Source organism: Sapajus apella, unplaced genomic scaffold (genome assembly GCF_009761245.1).
Source record: "Sapajus apella isolate SASKATOON/1434 unplaced genomic scaffold, GSC_monkey_1.0 scaffold159, whole genome shotgun sequence".
Lineage (NCBI taxonomy): Eukaryota > Metazoa > Chordata > Mammalia > Primates > Cebidae > Sapajus > Sapajus apella.
This window is the reverse complement of record NW_022437099.1, coordinates 1,809,743-1,829,479: the sequence shown is the minus strand read 5'-3', so window position 1 is coordinate 1,829,479 and position 19,737 is coordinate 1,809,743. Positions and strand designations below refer to the sequence as shown.

The window sequence follows — 19,737 nt, the reverse complement described above, 5'->3', positions numbered from 1 at the left end:
TCCAACTCCTGATCTTAAGTGATCTACCTGCCTTGGCCTCCCAAAGTGCTGGGATTACAGGCATGAGTCTCTGCCCTTGGCCCATTGACTTTTGTCTTTACTATTTTTTTTTTTTTCAGAGACCAAGATAGAGTTAAAAATGATGAAAGTAGCAGCTCATCCATTATCTTTGCTGAGCCCACCCCAGAAAAAGAAAAATCCTTTGGAGAATCTGACACTGAAAACCAGAATAACAAGCCGGTGAACTGTACCAACAATTTAGTCACAAGAGACAATGGTGAATTTGAGTCGACCCTGGAGCTCCAGGAAAATGGCTTGGCTGCTTTGTCTACCAGTTCGATTGTGGAACAGCAGCTGCCGCTCAGGCGTAATTCCCACCTAGAGGAAAGTTTCACATCCACTGAGGAATCTTCCGAAGAAAATGTCAACGTTTTGGGTCAGACAGAGGTAGATTACTTTCCCAGACCCTTCTCATTTGATGTTTGCCAGCAGTAATTGTACTGGGGACTGTGCAGGTGTGTGGCCTTCCGCCTTCTCTCTCTTGGCTCCTGTTCTTCTGCCCTGCATCCAGTCTCTTGTACTGGCCATGTTCTCCTTGCCATGTGGCCTTTGTATTTGGTTCTGCCTCCTTCACTTAGGTAACTCTTACTCATCCTTTTCCGGCCTCCCCAACCTGGCCATTTGCAGCTCTAGATTATCTCAAGTGTGTACCTCGGAGTTGGAGGCCTCACTCACACTCTTTTTCTGTTGTATGATAGCATCGTGCTATAAAGATAAATTTATGCAAAAAGATTTTGCAGCATGACTTTAGGTGAGTCCCAGTAGGATTACCATGTCCGTATTCTGGATATTCTTTTTCATTTTAAAATTTATTTTAGTCTAGTATTCAGGATGCTCTTCTTGAGGGTTAGACTGATGGAACCCTCCTTCCCTGGTCACACCACCATTATGCTTTCACCAGTATTTTAAGTAGTAATATTAAAAACATATGCTAGGTGCGGTGGCTTATACCTGTAATCCTAGCACTTTGGGAGGCCGAGGTGGGTGGATCACAAGGTCAAGAGATTGAGACCATCCTGGGCAACATGGTGAAACCCTGTTTCTAATAAAACAAAAAACAAACAAACAAAAAAAAACCCAAAAATTAGCCGGGCATGGTGGCACACACCTGTAGTCCCAGCTACTCAGGAGGCTGAGGCAGGAGAATCGCTTGAACCCAGGAGGCGGAGGTTGCAGTGACTGAGATTGTGCCACTACACTCCAGCCTGGCAACAGAGTGAGACTCTGTCTCAAAACAACAACAACAACAACAAAAAATCATGAACATTAGGCCAGGTGTAGTGGCTCACACCTGTAATCTCAGCACCTTGGGAGGCTGAGGAGGGTGGGTCACCTGAGGTCAGGAGTTCAAGACCAGCCTGGGCAACATGGTGAAACCCCATCTACTAAAAATACATAACTTAGCTGGGAGTGGTGGTGTGCACCTCCACACAGCTACTCAGGAGCCTGAGGCAGGAGAATTACTTGAACCTGGCAGTTGGAGGTTATAGTGAGCCAAGATCACGCCACTGCACTTTAGCCTGGGCGACAAGAGTGAGACTCCGTCTCAAAAAAAAAAAAAAAAAAAAAATACATGAAAATTAACAGGGTCTACACGTAATCTGTCTTGTTAGGATTATAAAACTGTATATACTATCTACATAGACACAGTGCAGAATTAATTTTTGTCAAGGAATATGTGTTTCTGAGCCTGTGCTTTTTTTCGTTTTGTTTTTTTTTTTGAGACAAAGTCTCACTCTTGTCACCTAGGCTGGAGTGCAGTGGCATGATCTTGGGTCACTGCAACCTCTGCCTCTTGGGTTCAAGTGATTCTCCTGCCTCAGCCTCCCAAGTAGCTGGGATTATAGGCGCCCACCACTACACCTGGCTAATTTTTTTGTATTTTTAGTAGAGACGAGGTTTTACCATATTGGCCAGGCTGGTCTTGAACTCCCAACCTCAGGTGATGCACCCTCCTTGGCCTCCCAAAGTGCTGGGATTACAGGCATGAGCCACTGCACCTGACCAAGCCTATGTTTTTTTATGAAACATAAAACTTTGAACACTTTCACTTGAATTTAGAAGACTTCAGTTTGGGGGACTTTTAATCAGAATAGTTTCATTTCTCTGCATTTTATTTAGAAAATTTTCCTAAATGCCTAAATCAGATGGTATATACAGTGTGCTACAGTAAGCTTAATACTTAACTTTTTATTGAATAAGTTATTAGTTAATTACGATGTGAAGCCAGACAAAGTATATATATACTTTATAGTAAAGTATATAGAGTAGTAGAATATCATACAGCCATTCTTTGATGCTTTCTCTTAGCTTTAAAAACTGTTTATGTAGGGCTGGGCATGGCTCACACCTGTAATCCCAGCACTTTGGAAGGCCAAGGTGGGCGGATCACAAGGTCAGGAGATTGAGACCATCCTGGCCAACATGGTAAAACCCAGGCTTTACTAAAAATACAAAAAGTACCTGGTGTGGTGGTGTATGCCTATAATCCCAGCTACTCGGGAGGCTGAGGCAGGAGAATTGCTTGAACCAGGGAGTTGGAGGTTGCAATGAGCCGAGATCTCGCCACTGTGCTCCACGAGATCTTACCACTGCACTCCACCCTGGTGACAGAGTGAGACTCGGTCTCAAAAATAAAAAAAAAAAACTATATAGTGAGCAGACCAGTTTCAGGACCTGTTCCTCGGGGTCAAAGTTGAGAGTTTCTGCCACTGGACCCCTGCTTGACTTCAGCCTGGCCCCCTGCTTCTGCTGGTATTACAACACCTGCTTTTTTCTCCTTTTTTATTTTTTTGAGACAGAGCATCGCTCTGTCACCCAGGCTGGAGTACAGTGGTGCAGTCTCGGCTCACTGCAACCTTCGCCTCCCAGGTTCAAGTGATTCTCCTGCCTCAGCCTCCTAAGTAGCTAGGATTACAGGCACACGCCACCACACCTGGCTAATTTTTGTATTTTTATTAGAGACGGGGTTTCATCATGTTAGTCAGGCTGGTCTTGAACTCTTGACCTTGTGATCCTCTTGCCTCAGCCTCCCAAAGTGCTGGGATTACAGGTGTGAGCCACTTGCCCTGCTTACAACCCCATTTTAATTATTGCTCTGCTTATCTGTTGCTTTCATTAGACTCTGGGCTTCTTGGGTGGGCCTGTGTCCTCAGCAGTTCCGTCTTGCAAAGGGAAGTTCACACAGGTTAAATGACTTCCCTAGAGGCCCATTCTCTTGGCCCAGAATAGGCAGATAAATATTCGTTGGTTAAATGAAAAATGTGAGTGAATTGTGCAAAGATGGGAGCCAGCACTACGTCCTCTCCTAGGCGCAGTACCACCTGATGCTGCACATCCAGATGCAGCTGTGCAAGCTCTCGCTGTGGGATTGGATAACCGAGAGAAACGAGCGGGGCCGGGAGTGTGTGGACGAGTCTGCCTGTGAGTACCATCTGGGTCTGCACGTGCTGGGCCGGGAAATAGACCAAGTCACCTCCTCCCCATCTCATATAGGAGTTGCCTCCAGTGCTTTATTTTCATTTGTATTTTTTATTCGCTTTATTTTTTTGAGACAGCCTCCCTCTGTCACTCAGGCAGGAGTGCAGTGGTACACTCACTGCTTAGTGTAGCCTTGGCCTCTCCGGCTCAAGTGATCCTCCAACCTCAACCTCCTGAGTAGCTGGGACTACAGGTGCATGCCACCATGTCTGGCTGCTTAAAAACAAAAAAATTGTAGAGACGAGATTTCATTATCCTGGGTAGGCTGCTCTTGAACTCCTGACCTCAGGTGACCCGCCCGCCTTTGCCTCCCAAAGTGCTAAGATTTTAGGCATGAACCTATGGGTCTGGCCAGACTTTTTCCTTTTTCTTTCTTTTTTTTTTTTTGAGATGGAGTGTCACTCTTGTTGCCCAGGCTGGAGTGCAATGGTGTGAACTCGGCTCACCACAACCTCTGCCTCCAGGATTCAAGTGATTCTCCTGCCTCAGCCTCCTGAGTAGCTGGGATTACAGGCATGCACCACCACACTCAGCTAATTTTTTGTATTTTTAGTAGAGACAGGGTTTCTCCATGTTGGGTAGGCTGCTCTTGAACTCCTGACCTCAGGTGACCCGCCCGCCTTTGCCTCCCAAAGTGCTGGGATTACAGGCATCAGCCATCGTGCCTGGCCTCCAGACTTTTTTCTTTATCAATTTTTGTGTTAGTCCTATAAAACCTCTGCATCTTCTAAATTCACTTATGTCATCATATATATATATATTTTATATCATCATATTAAGAGATGAATTAATTTATGTACATTTTTTGGGGCAATATGCTATGTCATTTTTGAAAAGTGAGGCTTTCCAGATGATTGAATCTTGCTCCTGGAGCTAACTTATTTTATCTTTTTTCTTATTCCATTATTTGTAATAATGTCTTTAATCTGCTGTGGGGTAGGATACCAGATTTATTACTATTAAACCCCAAAATGTCAGGGGTTGAAGGGGACTTAAACTATTAAATCTAGTTGTCTGATACCTGAGAATTATTTAAAAAGTTATTATAATACAAGGAGGGCTCTGAGTGAAGTTAGAGGTACTTTCTTTCTGGTTGACAAAGTCCATCAACTGTTGAGTGCTGGTTTGTGATGGTTTCTTTGCTAGCTGAGGAGGCCTTCTTGCTTATTTCTAGGTTTGAGACCATTCTGCAGCATTGACTTTGTTGAAAATCTGAATGTTCTTAAGTGTCAGATGTTAATGTATTTAGAACGACATTAATATTTAGATGCTAATGTAATGAGTAAAAAAATAAGAGAAATAAAACTTTTTTTTTTTTTTTTTTTACTTCAAGGTCCTTATGTTATGGCCAATGTTGCAACAAAAATTTTTCAAGAATTGGTAGAAGGTGTGTTTTACATACATAACATGGGAATTGTGCACAGAGATCTGAAGGTAAGTGGGGATGATGAAATCATGGAAAGCAGTGGTAGCTGACCATGCGAGGTGGTTTAGGCCTGTAATCCCAGGATTTTGGGAGGCTGAAGTGGGTGGATCATCTGAGGTCGGGAGATCAAGACTAGCCTGACCAACATGGAGAAACCCTGTCTCTACTAAAAATACAAAAACAGCCAGGCGTGGTAGCACATGCCTGTAATCCCAGCTACTCAGGAGGCTGAGGAAGGAGAAGCGCTTGAACCTGGGTGGCGGAGGCTGCGGTGAGCTGAGATCGCACGACTGCACTCCAGCCTGGGCAACAAAAGTGAGACTCCATCTCAAAAAATAAAAAAATAAAAATAAATAAAATAAATAAGCAGTGGTAGCTTTGTAACAGGGAAGACTTGATGTTGGTTCACTGAATTAAATAAGATGACATGTCCTATGTCATTTACTTAGGAGATTATAATTCCTGTTAGATAAATCATTGTTCCGTAGATTCAGAGTCTAAAAACATTAGGTTGAATTTTTTGTTTGTTTGTTTGAGATAAGGTCTCGCTCTGTCGCCCATGCTGGAGTGCAGTGGCACGATCACAGCTCACTACAGCCTCGAACTCCCAAGCTCAAGAGATCCTCCTACCTCAGCCTCCCTAGTAGCTGAGACTACAGGCATGTGCTACCATGCCCAGCTAATTTTTAATTTTTTTTTGTAAAGATGGAGTTTGGCTATGTTGCCCAGGCTGGTCTTGAGTTCCTGGTCTCAAGTGATCCTCCCATCCCAGCCTCCCAAAGTGCTGGGGTTACAGGTGTGAGCCGCTGCACTTGAATTTAAAGCAGTAATTTTTGGACATTTGAAAATCCTCTGTTGAGTACTTTTTTTCAGGTACTAAGTGTGCTCTGAGTACTCATAATCAGTGGTGCTAAAGGTACTTGGTGTTAGCAGAAATGCTCATTTGTTTTTTCAGTCTTAGAGACAAACTCTATTTCTGTAATTGTTCATGTTAAAGCTTAACAAAATGAGATTTTTGTTTTTGCTGTTTAAAAAAAAGTATATAATGACTATTTGATTTTTATCTACAAAAGACTATCAAGAAAGAGAGAAAATATATTTGTTTCTTTGGCTGAAGAGGTTTAAATTAATTTGCTTACTGTCCAGCCAGAAGTTAAGTCATGGGCATGAAAAAAAAACTTAGGAACTCCTTTGACACAGGTTAGAGGGGAAAAAAAAACCACCTAGGAACAAAAATGTTAATAGGCAAATCACTTTATGTTTTGGAAAATGTTTAGGAACCAGTAGTGTGTACATTTGGGATGTAAAGGGTGATAGGTTAAGCATTTTCTGGTACATGTCTAGGCAGAAAATGCAGTTTGAGTGACTGAGATTCCCTGCTGCTGTGAAATTGGAGGTCTGATTTTGAGAGGTACACGGAGTCGTACCAACAGTAGACAGAATTCCATATCTTCACTGGGAGAAGTTGCTTCAAGTGTTGTTTGTATTTCTCACCATAAATATTCCGGACGTTTCTTTTGCAGATATCCTGTAGGAATAAAGGTTTTTGCGATTGTTTTATTAGGGTGTCCCTTAAGAGGCGAAATTCTGGTAGCATGATTCCTGCAGGTAGAATTCCTTGGTTATTGGTCATTCTCAGAGGATAAGTGCGATTAAGAAGCCTGGACAGAAGTGCTGTGTGTCTTATATTGAAACTGCGCTGAAGGTACATGTAAATTGGAGATTCCCCGTTTTTTGTTAAAATATTAATATTTGCTTCAAATTCAAGCAAAAGATCAATTATTGGCTCTCTGCCTCCAAAGCACGCCTCATGGATGGCTGTTTGGCCTTTGTAGTCCTGGGCGTTGACTTTGGCTCCATGAGTGAGTAGCAGACGGATGCAGCTGATCCCCGCCCCGAGTAGTCGGCCTGCTTTGCTTGACGCAGTGCGCACTGCCAGCTTCAGGGCCGTGTTCCCCGTGGAAGAGACAGCACAATTGACGTTTGCTCCATAGGCAATGAGTGTTTCCATCATCTCCTTATTCAGCATGTCTGCGGCCATGTGAAGGGGTGTCATGCTAACTTCATTAATAGCGTTGACATCGGCACCATTTTGGGCCAAAATGGAGAGAACTTGATCATAACCATATGTGATGGCCAAGTGGAGTGGTGATTGATTGTTGCTGATTTCCACCCGAGCGTTAACTTGAGCTCCATGCTCACACAAGGTGCGGAGACACGTGATGGCGTTATTCTGAATGTCTGTCAGGAACCTTTGGATTCTGTTGCCTGGTTTTGCCCACGAGGTGGAAGTGACCGGCCAGTGCAGTAACAGTAAGTTGAGTGTGGTGAGGCCCCTGTTGTCCCTAGAATGGGTATTGATTACACGTTACACTGAATTCATGGTGGGAATGGCTCTATGTGAACAGTTAATGCTTAAGAAGCCAGTATTTAAAGTAATACCCTTTAATTACCTTAAGGATGCATTTCAAAATCTGTATTGCTGGGTAGTTTCTCAGGCTATCCCAGGGTTTTTGGGGGGATGTGGTGGGATGCATCACTATATGATGGGGCCTAGCTTCTGTTTTTTGTATATATATAATTTGTTTTTTTTTTTTTTGAAAAATTCTTTTCACTTTTTGACAATGACATGAAGGAGGCCCAGCTTCTTGGAGCAGCCTATTTTAACTGTGCTGCAGTCCCTTCAAAGCTATATCTTAGTGATTTCTGTATCCCAGCACCTGACACAGTGCTGGTCTGGGTTGGTAAGCTTCCCGTGACATTGTGTGGACTTGAGTGGGATCTGTTATTGCCATAGAAGTGAGCCGTAAAGGCCCGAACTCCTGTTGACTCCATTCTTACTGGTTCTGTTTCTGCTCTCCTACCCAACATTTTTATGCATGAGTGTATAGGGAGTAGAAGAGGTGATGAGGGTTGAATCTGAAGACCTGTGGATTCTGAAGTTGATTCCTTGCTCCAAGCCAGGTGGAATGCGCATTTTACAACTTGGCTCTCATCTCAGAAGTGCTTCCAAAAATTCCTCTTTTTTTTTTTTTGAGACAGAGTCTCGCTTTGTCATCCAGGCTGGAGTGCAGTGGCACAATCTCTGCTCACTGCAACCTCCACCTACCAGGTTCAAGCAATTCTGTCTCAGCCTCCTGAGTAGCTGGGACTACAGGCGCCTACCACCATGCCTGGCTAATTTTTGTATTTTTAGTAGAGACAGGTTTTCACCATATTGGTCAGGCTGGTCTTGACTGCTGACCTCAGATGATCTGCCCGCCTCAGCCTCCCAAAGTGCTGGGATTCAGGCGTGAGCAACCGAGCCTGGCCCCAAGAATTCCTTTGTTTTGGCAGAGAAAAGGGAAGATTTATTATGTAAATCTAACTGCTCCACTGAAATTAGAAAGTGATTTTAGTGCACGTATATTTGTTTAGCCTGAGGCCCTAGACTGGGAATGTGGTGAAACAGCATGTGGCCCCTACCTCTGTGGGGCTTACAGTCTAGTAGGGAAGATAGATAAGAAACAATAGAACAACTCAGTAAATACTGGAAGCAGGCTGAATTCTAGAGAGGTGTGGGAGCTTCACACGGCACATGTGGTATGCAAGGTAGGAAGGGGTCCCCTGAAGAGAACAGGGTGTCTGTGATGGTCCAGATGTGGAAGGGACTTCAAGAGGACTTGCAGAGCTAGGTGGGGTGCTCAGGGACAAGCTGAGAGCAAGACAGGTCAGGTGGGTTCTTCTGGAGCAAGGTAAGGATATCGGGCAAGAAGTTCTATTATTATTATTATTATTATTATTATTATTATTTTTGAGACGGAGTCTCACTCTGTTGCCCAGGCTAGAGTGCAATGGCACAGTCTTGGCTCACTGCAACCTTTGACTCCAGGTTCAAGCGATTCTCCTCCCTCAGCCTTCTGAGTAGCTGGGATTATAGGCACACACCACCACGCCTGGTTAATGTTTTGTATTTTTAGTAGAGCTGGGGTTTCACCATGTTGGTCAGGTTGGTCTCGAACTCCTGACCTTGTGATCTGCCTGCCTCAGCCTCCCAAAGTGCTGGGATTACGGGCATGGTACCATACCCAGCCTATTCCCAGTTTTTCAGAGTATCTCATCTACTCAGTAAAGACATTGGTTCATTCATAACATGATAATGTGTAGTCTATCACCTTGAAGAACGAACAAGTCCAGACATAAATGGAAAAAAATGTATGAACTGAAAAAATCTATATCATGTATATCCTCACTTAGAAATGATTGCTGGTGAGGCCAGGTGCTGTGGCTCAAGCCTGTAATCCCAGCACTTCGGGAGGCTGAGGCGAGTGGATCACTTGAGGCCAGGAGTTTGAGACCAGCCTGGCCAGCATGGTGAAACCCTGTCTCTAGTAGAAATACAAAAGTTAGCCGGGTGTGGTGGTGCACACCTGGAATCCTAGCTACTTCGGAGGCGGAGGTGGGAGAATCTCTTGAACCCGGGAAGTGGAGGTTACAGTGAGCTGAGATTGTGCCACTGCATTCCAGTGACAGAGTGAGACCCTGTCTTGAAAAAAAAAGAGAGAAAGAAGGAAGGAAAGGAAAGAAGGTAAAAAAGAAAGGAAGGAAAGGAAGAAAGGAAAGAAAGAAAGAAATGACTGCCGGCGCCCGTGGAGTTAACTTACCTGACTTCCGGGTCAGCGCCATGCCGTAGGAGGCAGCGCAAACTCCGGGCCTTGTGGTGCTCGGCAGCCAGATGGATGGGGATGATAGACTCTGCATGCTTCGGAGAGAAAACAAAACACGTTACAAGTGGCCCTTTTAGTTAAAAATAATACTTGTGTCAGCTTGCCATATTTGTGTTAGCTTGCCATTTCAAAGGCAATACATTTATTTAGTGTCTTACTGGCTCACTATTTTTCTGGTATGTGCATTGAAAATTTCCTTTTCTACTGCCTGTTTTAAATGGTCAAAACTCAGTTAATTCCATGTTATAAAATCTGTATTTTACAGAAATGCACATTTACTGAGGCACCAGAAATAATACTCAAAAGCTTTGGAAGTTTTTAAAAGTTGATTCTTCTGAAGAGCCTGTGGTGTGATATTAATGGCACTTGCTATGAAGTCATTTAGTCCTTAAAGTAACCCACAGGGTGGTGGAGAAGTAGGTGCGGCGTTGTATTGTCAGCTGTAAAACCTGAATCTTCAGAGTTTTCAAATATAACGCAGCATATGTTCTGTCTATGATTAGCAGAGCTGTTTGTGCCAGCACTTAAAATACACATATAAGTAGTGGTTTTACACCGTTGCTGCAAGATAAGACAGTAAGGTACAAGAGAGGGTGATTTCCTTTTTGAAAAAATATTTTAATTGTAAAGGTAATAATCATTGTATAAAAATTTAGAAAATGAAAATGTATATATTAAAAAGGGGAAAACTGATTTTTGTTTGTTTGTTTTTGAGACGGAGTCTTGCTCTGTCATCCAGCTGGAGTACAGTGGTGCGATCTCGGCTGACTGCAACCTCTGCCTCCTGGGTTCAAGTGATTCTCCTGCCTCAGCCTCCCAAAGAGCTGGGATTATAGGCTCCGGTCACCATGCCCAGCTAACTTGTGTATTTTTAGTAGAGATGGGATTTCGCCATGTTGGCCAGGCTGGTTTCGAACTCCTGACCTCAGGTGATCCGCCCACCTCAGCCTCCCAAAATGCTGGGATTACAGACGTGAGCCACCATGCCCGGCCACAAAAGGAAAAACGAATTTGACCACATGGAGGTTATCACTGTGGGTATGTTTGAGAGATGACATGAGTGGTCTTCCAGCCACACAAGATCTGGTGTGTTCTCCTGTTGTTTTGTGTGTGACATGTATAGGGGAGGCTTAGCAGGCTTTGGGGAGCATTGCTGTGTTGTGGAGTGAGCTGGAGTCATGCCTCGTAAGGGCTGTGAGCTTAGTGGATTCACCAGCATTAGATCATGCTCCTTTCTAAGCAGGCTGACTTTTTCCCAGAAGTGACTGGGCAAAAAAGAGGGTACCTGGCTCAGAAATAATCTGTTGCTGGTGGAGTCGGGCAGAATGGTGATGGGCTGGTTGACGGGGTGATTTCTCAACAGTGCCTCAATGGTAGTGCAGTCTTCGCCCATAATGGCTTCATAGATTTTCAAGTGAAGGGCTACGGATGAGCCATCTTCCAGGGACTTGGGACTGTCAACCACCAGGTCTCTGCTGCTTTTCCTGGTTATATTCCCCATGGGAAAAACTTAAGACTTAGGGGAAAATGTTGTTATGGAATTGGTCAGTTTCAGCCTCTTTATGATGATTCTTTCAGTTCAGTTCTAGAACTGTTCTAGAATTTATTGAGAATTGTATCTGTGAACATAGTCCATCAAAATTTGTAACCAATGTCCAGACTTTGTTCCTTGATCATATATAATATCAAATGTTAGCAGTTTTTAGGGTTTTCTACTCAATGGTAAAAACATATCCAAGCTATCATCTTACATCTTTATTCCTGATTTATCTCCAATTCAAGCATAGTTCAAACATTGATCAAAGCTAAAACAGGGGAATTTCTACATTAAAATAAAAAGCTAAAATTATTATGTTTAAAGTAAGAAAACTTTTAACCTAAGTTATTTTTTTGTTTTTTACTATAATAGAATCTTCTCTTTCCCCATTACAGGTTCAGTTTTTCACTGGCATAGGAATAGTTTGGGAGATATTTTGGGTCTGCACTCGTTGCTTAAATAAAGCCATTTAGTGTGATCTATTAGTTCCCAACCCTGGCTAATATATATGAGTTATCTGGGAGCTTCTAAAAAATATCAAAAAGTTTTTTCATAGTGTGAGAAACATGCTCATCCTCCAAACCCAAAGAATGGGCTTAGGGGCACAAAGAACAGTGAAAGTGAGACTTTAATAGCAGTCTCGCAAGATCAGGTGTCTAGTAGGCAGGTACAAAAAGGGCAGTTACAACAGGTAATTTATCTTCTTGCATGCAAGTCCCTCTTCTAGTTCCTCACTGGTCGGTACTATGGGGTTAAAATTTTCCCTGAAGTTGCCTAAGGTTTTTTTTCTTTTTAAGATGGAGTCTTGCTCTGTCACCAGGCTGGAGTGCAGTGGTGCGATCTCGGTCCCCTGCAACCTCTGCCTCCCGGATTCAAGTGATTGTCCTGCCTCAGCCTCCCTAGTAGCTGGGGTTACAGGCATGTGCCACTATACCCGCCTAATTTTATATATATATATATATTTTTTTTTTTGAGACGGAGTTTTGCTGTTGTTACCCAGGCTGGAGTGCAATGGCGCGATCTCGGCTCACCGCAACCTCCGCCTCCTGGGTTCAGGCAATTCTCCTGCCTCAGCCTCCTGAGTAGCTGGGATTACAGGCACACGCCACCATGCCCAGCTGAATTTTTGTATTTTTAGTAGAGACGGGGTTTCACCATGTTGACCAGGATGGTCTTGATCTCTTGACCTCATGATCCACCCGCCTCGGCCTCCCAAAGTGCTGGGATTACAGGCTTGAGCCACCGCGCCCGGCCCTAATTTTATATTTTTAGTAGAGATGGGGTTTCACCATGTTGGCCACGCTTGTCTCAAACTCCTGACCTCAGGTGATCTGCCCGCCCCAGCCTCCCAAAGTGCTGGGATTACAGGCGTGAGCCACTGTACCCGGCTGGATGTTGAGATTTTTAAAACTCCCGGATGATTCTAACGTGCAGGTGAATTTGGGAACTATTCCTCTGATATTTTTGAGGGGGCTGCTTGCTCCTGAGTTCAACACACTTAACATTTGCAGGTTTTTACTATTTGTTTTAAGAAAGCCAAAGAGTTGACTTTTTTTTTGTTGTTGTTGATAGCCAAGAAATATTTTTCTTCATGGCCCTGATCAGCAAGTAAAAATAGGAGACTTTGGTCTGGCCTGCACAGACATCCTACAGAAGAACACAGACTGGACCAGTAGGAATGGGAAGAGTAAGATTTTGTTTTGTTTTGTTTTGTTTGCATAAGCAAAATACATGGTTGCACATGTTAGTATTTAAAGAGAATCATAAAGATTTAATAGCAAGGCCGGGCGCGGTGGCTCAAGCCTGTAATCCCAGCACTTTGGGAGGCCGAGGCGGGTGGATCACGAGGTCAAGAGATCGAGACCATCCTGGTCAACATGGTGAAACCCCGTCTCTACTAAAAATACAAAAACATTAGCTGGGCATGGTGGTGCGTGCCTGTAATCCCAGCTACTCAGGAGGCTGAGGCAGGAGAATTGCCTGAACCCAGGAGGCGGAGGTTGCGGTGAGCCGAGATCGCGCCATTGCACTCCAGCCTGGGTAACAAGAGTGAAACTCCGTCTCAAAAAAAAAAAAAAAAGATTTAATAGCAAAGGTAAGATAAAAAGCAACCTTGTTCCCCGAGGTGCTGCACTGCTTGCTCATAGTAAATGTTCTTTAATGTTGACAGTGCTAACACTGCAATGTTTAATATGTGGCTTTTGAAATGATAGGAACACCAATGCATACGTCCAGAGTGGGTACTTGTCTGTACGCTTCACCTGAACAGTTGGAAGGATCTGAGTATGATGCCAAGGTAGTATTTGTTGCTTTCTGCCCTTTCATTCAACTTACTCTTCAGTGGTAAATAACAAACAGTACAAGTCTAGGCGCGGTGGCTCATGCCTATAATCCCAGTACTTTGGGAGGCCAAGGTGGGTGGACACTTGAAGTCAGGTGTTCAAGACCAGCCTGGCCAACATGGTAAAGCCCATCTCTACTAAGAATACAAAAATTAGCTGGGCATGGTGGCGCACACCTGTAGTCCCAGCTACTCTGGAGACTGAGGCACAAGAATCGTTTGAATCTAGGAGGCGGAGGTTGCAGTGAGCTGAGATCGTACCATTCCATTTGAGCCTGGATGACAAGAGCAAAACTCCATCTCAAAAAAAAGGAGAGAAAAAAAAAAACCCAGTACAATGAAATGTAGAAGTTCTATCATAGAGATGTTTTTGGAGATAACTGAGTACTGTAGTTTATTAACTGGATCAAACCGCCCTAAGAAGAAGCCTCACTTTTCAGTGGAATCTGTGTTGCCTACTTTACCATTGCAAAATCCACGGGTGTCACAAACTTTTTTGTTCATTTGTTGTTTTTGAGACAAGGTCTTGCTCTGTTGCCCAGGCTGGATTGCAGTGGTGTCATCATAGCTTATGGTAGCCTCCAACTCCTGGGCTCAAATGATTCTGCCACCTCAGCCTCCCATGTAGCTGGGACTACAAGAGTTGTGCCACCACACCCAGCTAATTTAAAAAAAAATTTGTTTATTTACAGAGATGGGGTCTTACTTTGTCCAGGTTGGTCTCAAACGTCTGGCCTCATGTGATTCTCCTCCCTTGACCTCCCAAAGTGCTGGTATTACAGGCATGAACCACTGCGCATGGCCTAAATTGTTTCTGAAATGAGCTTTCCCTTTAAAACACCACTATTCACCTCAGTAAGCTAGAATTCATGGAAGTCTATTTTCAGCCTTTTCTTCTTCTTATTTTTTTTTTAAGCTCTAGTAAATAAATGCCACAGGGAAGCCTGCCCCTTGACTCCCCTTGAAATAGAATGAAGATGCTGTAAAGTCTGAATCACCATTGTTCCTTGAAGAAATGCTAAAATCCATTTTTCTTTTTTTTTCTTTCTTATTTGAAATGGAGTTTTGCTTTGTCACCCAGGCTGGAGTGCGGTGGCATGATCTCAGCTCACTGCAGCCTCCACCTCCTGGGCTCATGCAGTTCTCCTGCCTCAGCCTCCCGAGCAGCTGGGATTACAGGCATGCGCCACCACACCCAGCTAATTTTTGTATTTTTAGTAGAGACAGGGTTCGACCATGTTGGCCAGGCTGGTCTCGAACTCCTGACTTCAAGTGATCCACCCACCTCAGGCTCCCAGAGTGCTGGGATTACAGGTGTGAGCCAGCGCACCTAGACTAAAATCCATTTTTCTTTTTCTTTTTTTGGAGACGGAGTTTCACTCTTGTTACCCAGGCTGGAGTGCAATGGCGCGATCTCGGCTCACCGCTACCTCCGCCTCCTGGGTTCAGGCAATTCTCCTGTCTCAGCCTCCTGAGTAGCTGGGATTACAGGCACGCGCCACCATGCCCAGCTAATTTTTTGTAGTTTTAGTAGAGACGGGGTTTCACCGTGTTGACCAGGATGGTCTCGATCTCTTGACTTCGTGATCCACCCGCCTTGGCCTCCCAAAGTGCTGGGATTACAAGCGTGAGCCACCGCGCCCGGCCTTAAAATCCATTTTTCAAATGGATTTTCTTCCTTTTGTTGGCTCATCGAGCTTTTTAGTGATTGAGAAAGAGCTGTCAGAAAAAATGATGACTGCCCCTAAAATCTTGTCTAGCGAAGACCTTCGTAAAAAATCTGTTTTTAGGAGTAGTAGCGCAGATTTTTATACAGTTAAGTGTCACCGAGACACTTGGTAAGTACGACTGGAGGCAGAGGTGAGACCAGAGGAGAACCTGCGACCCTCTTTGGCTCTCCCAGAGCTGGCACTAGCAGGCGTGAGCTCACGTCACTCTGCTTGGGTCAGACCTGGATTGTTAAGGGGTGCTGAAGAGAGTTGTATGGTTGTGACTGCTATGGGTGGGGGAATTATTCCTGGCCTCTACCTGACCATTCATTCTGCATACCCACGGATGCCCCTTTTTGGGGTTGTGAAAGTCCCTGTCACTGATGAGCCATCCTGCTCTGCTCCTTCTTGTGGGTGACTATATATCCTCATTCTGAGAAACCCTCTCCTGTTTGGGAGGGTGGAACACAGAAGTGGAAATGTTCTTTTAACTCGATTTCACTACTGAGCTGCCCTTTTTTTTCTTTTTCTAGTCAGATATGTATAGCTTGGGTGTGATCCTGCTAGAGCTCTTTCAGCCATTTGGAACAGAAATGGAGCGAGCAGAAGTTCTAACAGGTTTAAGAACTGGTCAGTTGCCGGAATCCCTCAGTAAAAGGTGTCCAGTGCAAGCCAAGTATATCCAGCACTTAACAAGAAGGAACTCATCACAGAGACCATCTGCTCTTCAGCTGCTGCAGAGCGAACTTTTCCAAAATTCTGGAAATGTATGTGCTGTTTTTTTCTTGGTCCTGGAGTGAAGGTGGTTTTTATTTCCTCTTTTGGGGAAGGAAGGGGTGGGTGGTGCCCCTGGAGGATGGGGCTGGAAGAGCCAGATGATGGTTCTGGAGTTGGGGCAGGCCTGTTTGTTCTCATCCACTTCCTGGCACTCAGCTGCAGAGGATGCTCGCAGGACTCACTCCCCTTGGGGTAGCAGCTCTGGCCTCAGCAGGCACAGGAGGGATCTTCTTGTGTTCACAAAGAGGAGCAGAGGGTTGGGGGCCAATCGCAGGGTAGGAAAGCTTCCTGAGGCCAGGTGGGTGTGACTGCTTCCCAGAAAGGCCTAAGGGGCCCACAGGGAATGCTCCTTCTGATGGCTGGGCCTTTAAATGTAAATGTCAAACTGACTCTTAACCACCTGCCTGCTGTTCTGGGCTGTTTGGGTGTCTGTTGGGGGCTCATCACTGGCAGGGCTGGTGACACCAGAAGTGGTGGGCTGGTCCCTCAAGGATGTTTTGGTCACTGGTGAGTTTAGCACTCTTTTTCGAGAATTTCAGATTGTAGATGATCCTGGCACCTCCCCGGGTAGTGCTCAAGAGCATGCCCCAGGGGGGCTGCCACAGTCCCTGCAGAGTACACAGCCACTGCCGACCACCTGGGAGAGGCAGGGCTGGCCTGGCTTGTGGGTCTGGCTACTGCTGCTGCCCTGGATGGACATGGTCTCTATCCATGATTTTTTTTTGTTGTTTGTTTTTAATGCTGAGGAAAATATGAAGCTTAAAATAGAATTTGTTTAAATTGTGAATCCGGGCCAGGCGGGGTGGCTTGGGCCTGTAATTCCAGCACTTTGGGAGGCTGAGGTGGGAGGATCACTTGAGGTCAGGAGTTCGAGGCCAGTCTGGCTAACATGGTGAAACCCCATGTCTACTAAAAGTACAAAAATTAGCTGGGTGTAGTGGTGCATACCTGTAATCCCAGCTCCTGGGGCGGCTGAGGCAGTAGAATTGCTTGAACCCAGGAGGTGGAGGGTGCAGTGAGCTGAGATCACACCACTGCACTCCACTGGTGACAGTGAGACTCCGACTCAAAATAAATAGTGACTCTTGTTTCAGTGAATAGTTGAGCTTAGACTCCTATTGGTGCAAACAAAATATTTAAACCCATTCTCAGAGTTCCCTCACTGTATCAAGTACTAGGTTGAGTATCAGTAGCACACTCATACTCATTGTCCACGTAAGCAGGTTGACTCCCTACTACCTGTCTACTCTAAGAGTTATCAGCTTCAGTTTCTAGCCTCATCTTGCTAAGTCAGTGAAAGGGTTTTGTTTTGCTCTTTCTTCCAACTATGATATATAATCTCTTATTGTGAATGTACCTACAAGTGTCTGGGTGCGGTGGCTCACACCTGTAATCCCAACACTTTGGGAGGCCGAGGTGGGCAGACACGAGGTCAGGAGATTGAGATGATCCTGGCCAACATGGTGAAACCCCATCTCCACTAAACATACAAAAAATTAGCCAGGCGCAGTGGCACGTGCCTGTAATCCCAGCTACTCGGGAGGCTGAGGCAGGAGAATCGCTTGAACCTGGGAGGTGGAGGTTGCAGTGAGCCGAGATCGCGCCATTGCAGTCCAGCCTAGGTGACACAGTGAGAGACTCCATCTCAAAAAAAAAAGGAAAGTACCTAATAGTAAAAAGAGCTGCATACTGAAGGGTAAAAGGCAGCAGTAATTCTAATGGTGAGTTGGAGATGTAACCATGATAGCAGAGACTGCCTTAGCCAATGTAAGGGCTTTCAGCTTTCAACAGTGTGGTTCTGGCTTTCAGTCCTGCAATGTGGTATTGCCCCAGAGCCACCCCATTCCCTTTCTCCTTCCTGACCTGTCCTTAGAGTGCCATGTAGTCTCTCAGCACATAACGGAGACCACAGGTGATTCCATCCATTCTGTTCCTCTAGAAACTTTCTAAGATTTAATAAAAGCCTAATTCAGGATACACTCCGATTCTTTAGTGCTTTGCTACTCAAAGTACCGTCCTCAGACATGCTACACTGGCATGACCTGGGAGCTCTGCCCCCAACATAGTGAGCAGAATCTGTATTTCCACAAGATTTCCCAAGTGACTGACATTCACAGTGTTTGAGCAGCATTGCATGAACGCAGCGGTTCTCAAAGTGTTGTTTCCAGAACAGCAGCATAAAATCACCTGGGAATGTCATAGAATTCTCAGACCCTTCAGTCCCCTGACCTATTAAAAAAGAGAAATTTAGGGAGGAGATGGGGCTGCATCCTGTACTGTAATGAAACTTTAAAGTGATTCTGATGTATACTAGTTGGGGAACCACTTGTAGTGATTGTTTAAAATAATCAGATGGTTGATTTATCTTCTATTTAAGGCTTATTGTCAAGCAAAACTGAATTTTGTTAAATGGTAAAAACAGGTAGGTGTGGTACTTTTCTTTTTGAAAGCGTTTGAAAATAACAGATGTGGTTTATCTTTTTTTTTTGAGATGGAGTCTCCCTGTGTCACCCAGGCTGGAGTACAGTGGCGTAATCTTGGCTCACTGTAACCTCCACCTCCTGTGTTCAGGTGATTCTCCTGCCTCAGCATCTCTAGTAGCTGGGATTACAGGTGCTCACCACAACACCTGGCTACTTTTTTTTTTTTTTGAGACAGAGACTTGCTGTCTTCAGGCACTAGGCTGGAGTGCAGTGGTGTGATCTCGGCTCACTGCAACCTCCACCTCCCTGGTTCAAGCAATTCTCCTTCCTCAGCCTCCTGAGTAGCTGGGACTACAGGCGCGCGCCACCACGCCCAGCTAATTTTTGTATTTTTTTTAGTAGAGACAGGGTTTCACCATGTTGGCCAGGATGGGCTCGATCTCTTGACCTCGTGATCTGCCCACCTATTCCTCCCAAAGTGCTGGGATCACAGGTACGAGCCACCGCACCTGGCTACTTTTGGTACTTTTAGTAGAGACGGGGTTTTGCCATGTTGGCCAGGCTGTTCTCGAGCTCCTGACCTTAGGTATCTGCCCACCTCAGCCTCCCAAAGTGCTGAAAATACAGGAGCCACCAGGCCTGGCCACAGATGTGGTTCTTAAAATCAAGTGTAAACATTTATCTTCATGGCTGGGCACGGTGGTGCACGCTTGTAATCCCAGCACTTTGGGAGGCCGAGGCAGGCGGATCACAAAGTCAGTTCAAGACCAGCCTGGCCAACACAGTGAAACCCCATCTCTAAAAAAACAAAAGCAAAGAAACATTTATCTTCACATATGAAGGGGATTTTCTAATGCCCAGTTAAGATAGCTATTGGAGACGTATTTGTGGTAAGGATTTCTACTATCTTGCAAAAGTTTTTTCTATAAAATGAAACCTTGGCTGGGTGTAGTGGCTCACACCTGTAATCCTAGCACTTTGGGAGGTCGAGGTGGGTGCATCACTTGAGGTTATGAATTCAAGACCAGCCTGGCCAACATGGCAAAACCCCATCTCTACTAAAAATAAAAAATTAGCTGGGCTTGGTGAAGAGCATCTGTAGTCCCAGCTACTCGGGTGGCTGAGGCATGAGAGTAGCTTGAACCTGGGAGGCAGAGGTTGCAATGAGTCCAGATCATGCCACTGCACTCCAGCCTGGGCAACAGCAAGAGTGCTCAAAAAAAAAAAAAAAAAAAAAGTAGTAAGTTATTTTAAGAGTTTAAAATTTTCTCCTTACAG

The 19,737-nt window shown here is 44.9% G+C and overlaps 2 protein-coding genes across 6 annotated transcripts in view; one reads left to right on the top strand and one right to left on the bottom strand.

Moving 5' to 3' along the window:
• Positions 1-19,737, top strand: part of EIF2AK1 (eukaryotic translation initiation factor 2 alpha kinase 1) — a 40,691-nt gene that overhangs the window by 19,966 nt on the left and 988 nt on the right. For 4 of the 5 annotated variants that reach the window (XM_032266501.1, XM_032266500.1, XM_032266502.1 and 1 more), the window contains 6 exons: positions 120-447; positions 3,372-3,483; positions 4,874-4,974; positions 12,782-12,896; positions 13,423-13,505; positions 15,793-16,026. In XM_032266501.1, coding sequence (XP_032122392.1) covers positions 120-447; positions 3,372-3,483; positions 4,874-4,974; positions 12,782-12,896; positions 13,423-13,505; positions 15,793-16,026 — 973 coding nt within the window. The remainder of the gene's footprint in view (positions 1-119; positions 448-3,371; positions 3,484-4,873; positions 4,975-12,781; positions 12,897-13,422; positions 13,506-15,792; positions 16,027-19,737) is intronic. The other variant, XM_032266503.1, reaches the window with a different exon arrangement.
• On the bottom strand, positions 6,178-11,173 carry ANKRD61 (ankyrin repeat domain 61). Its single transcript, XM_032266511.1, has 3 exons — positions 10,958-11,173; positions 9,610-9,707; positions 6,178-7,311 (listed from the first exon to the last, which is right to left on the bottom strand). Exons 1-3 carry the CDS (start codon positions 11,171-11,173, stop codon positions 6,285-6,287), a joined length of 1,341 nt encoding a protein of 446 aa, XP_032122402.1. The 3' UTR covers positions 6,178-6,284.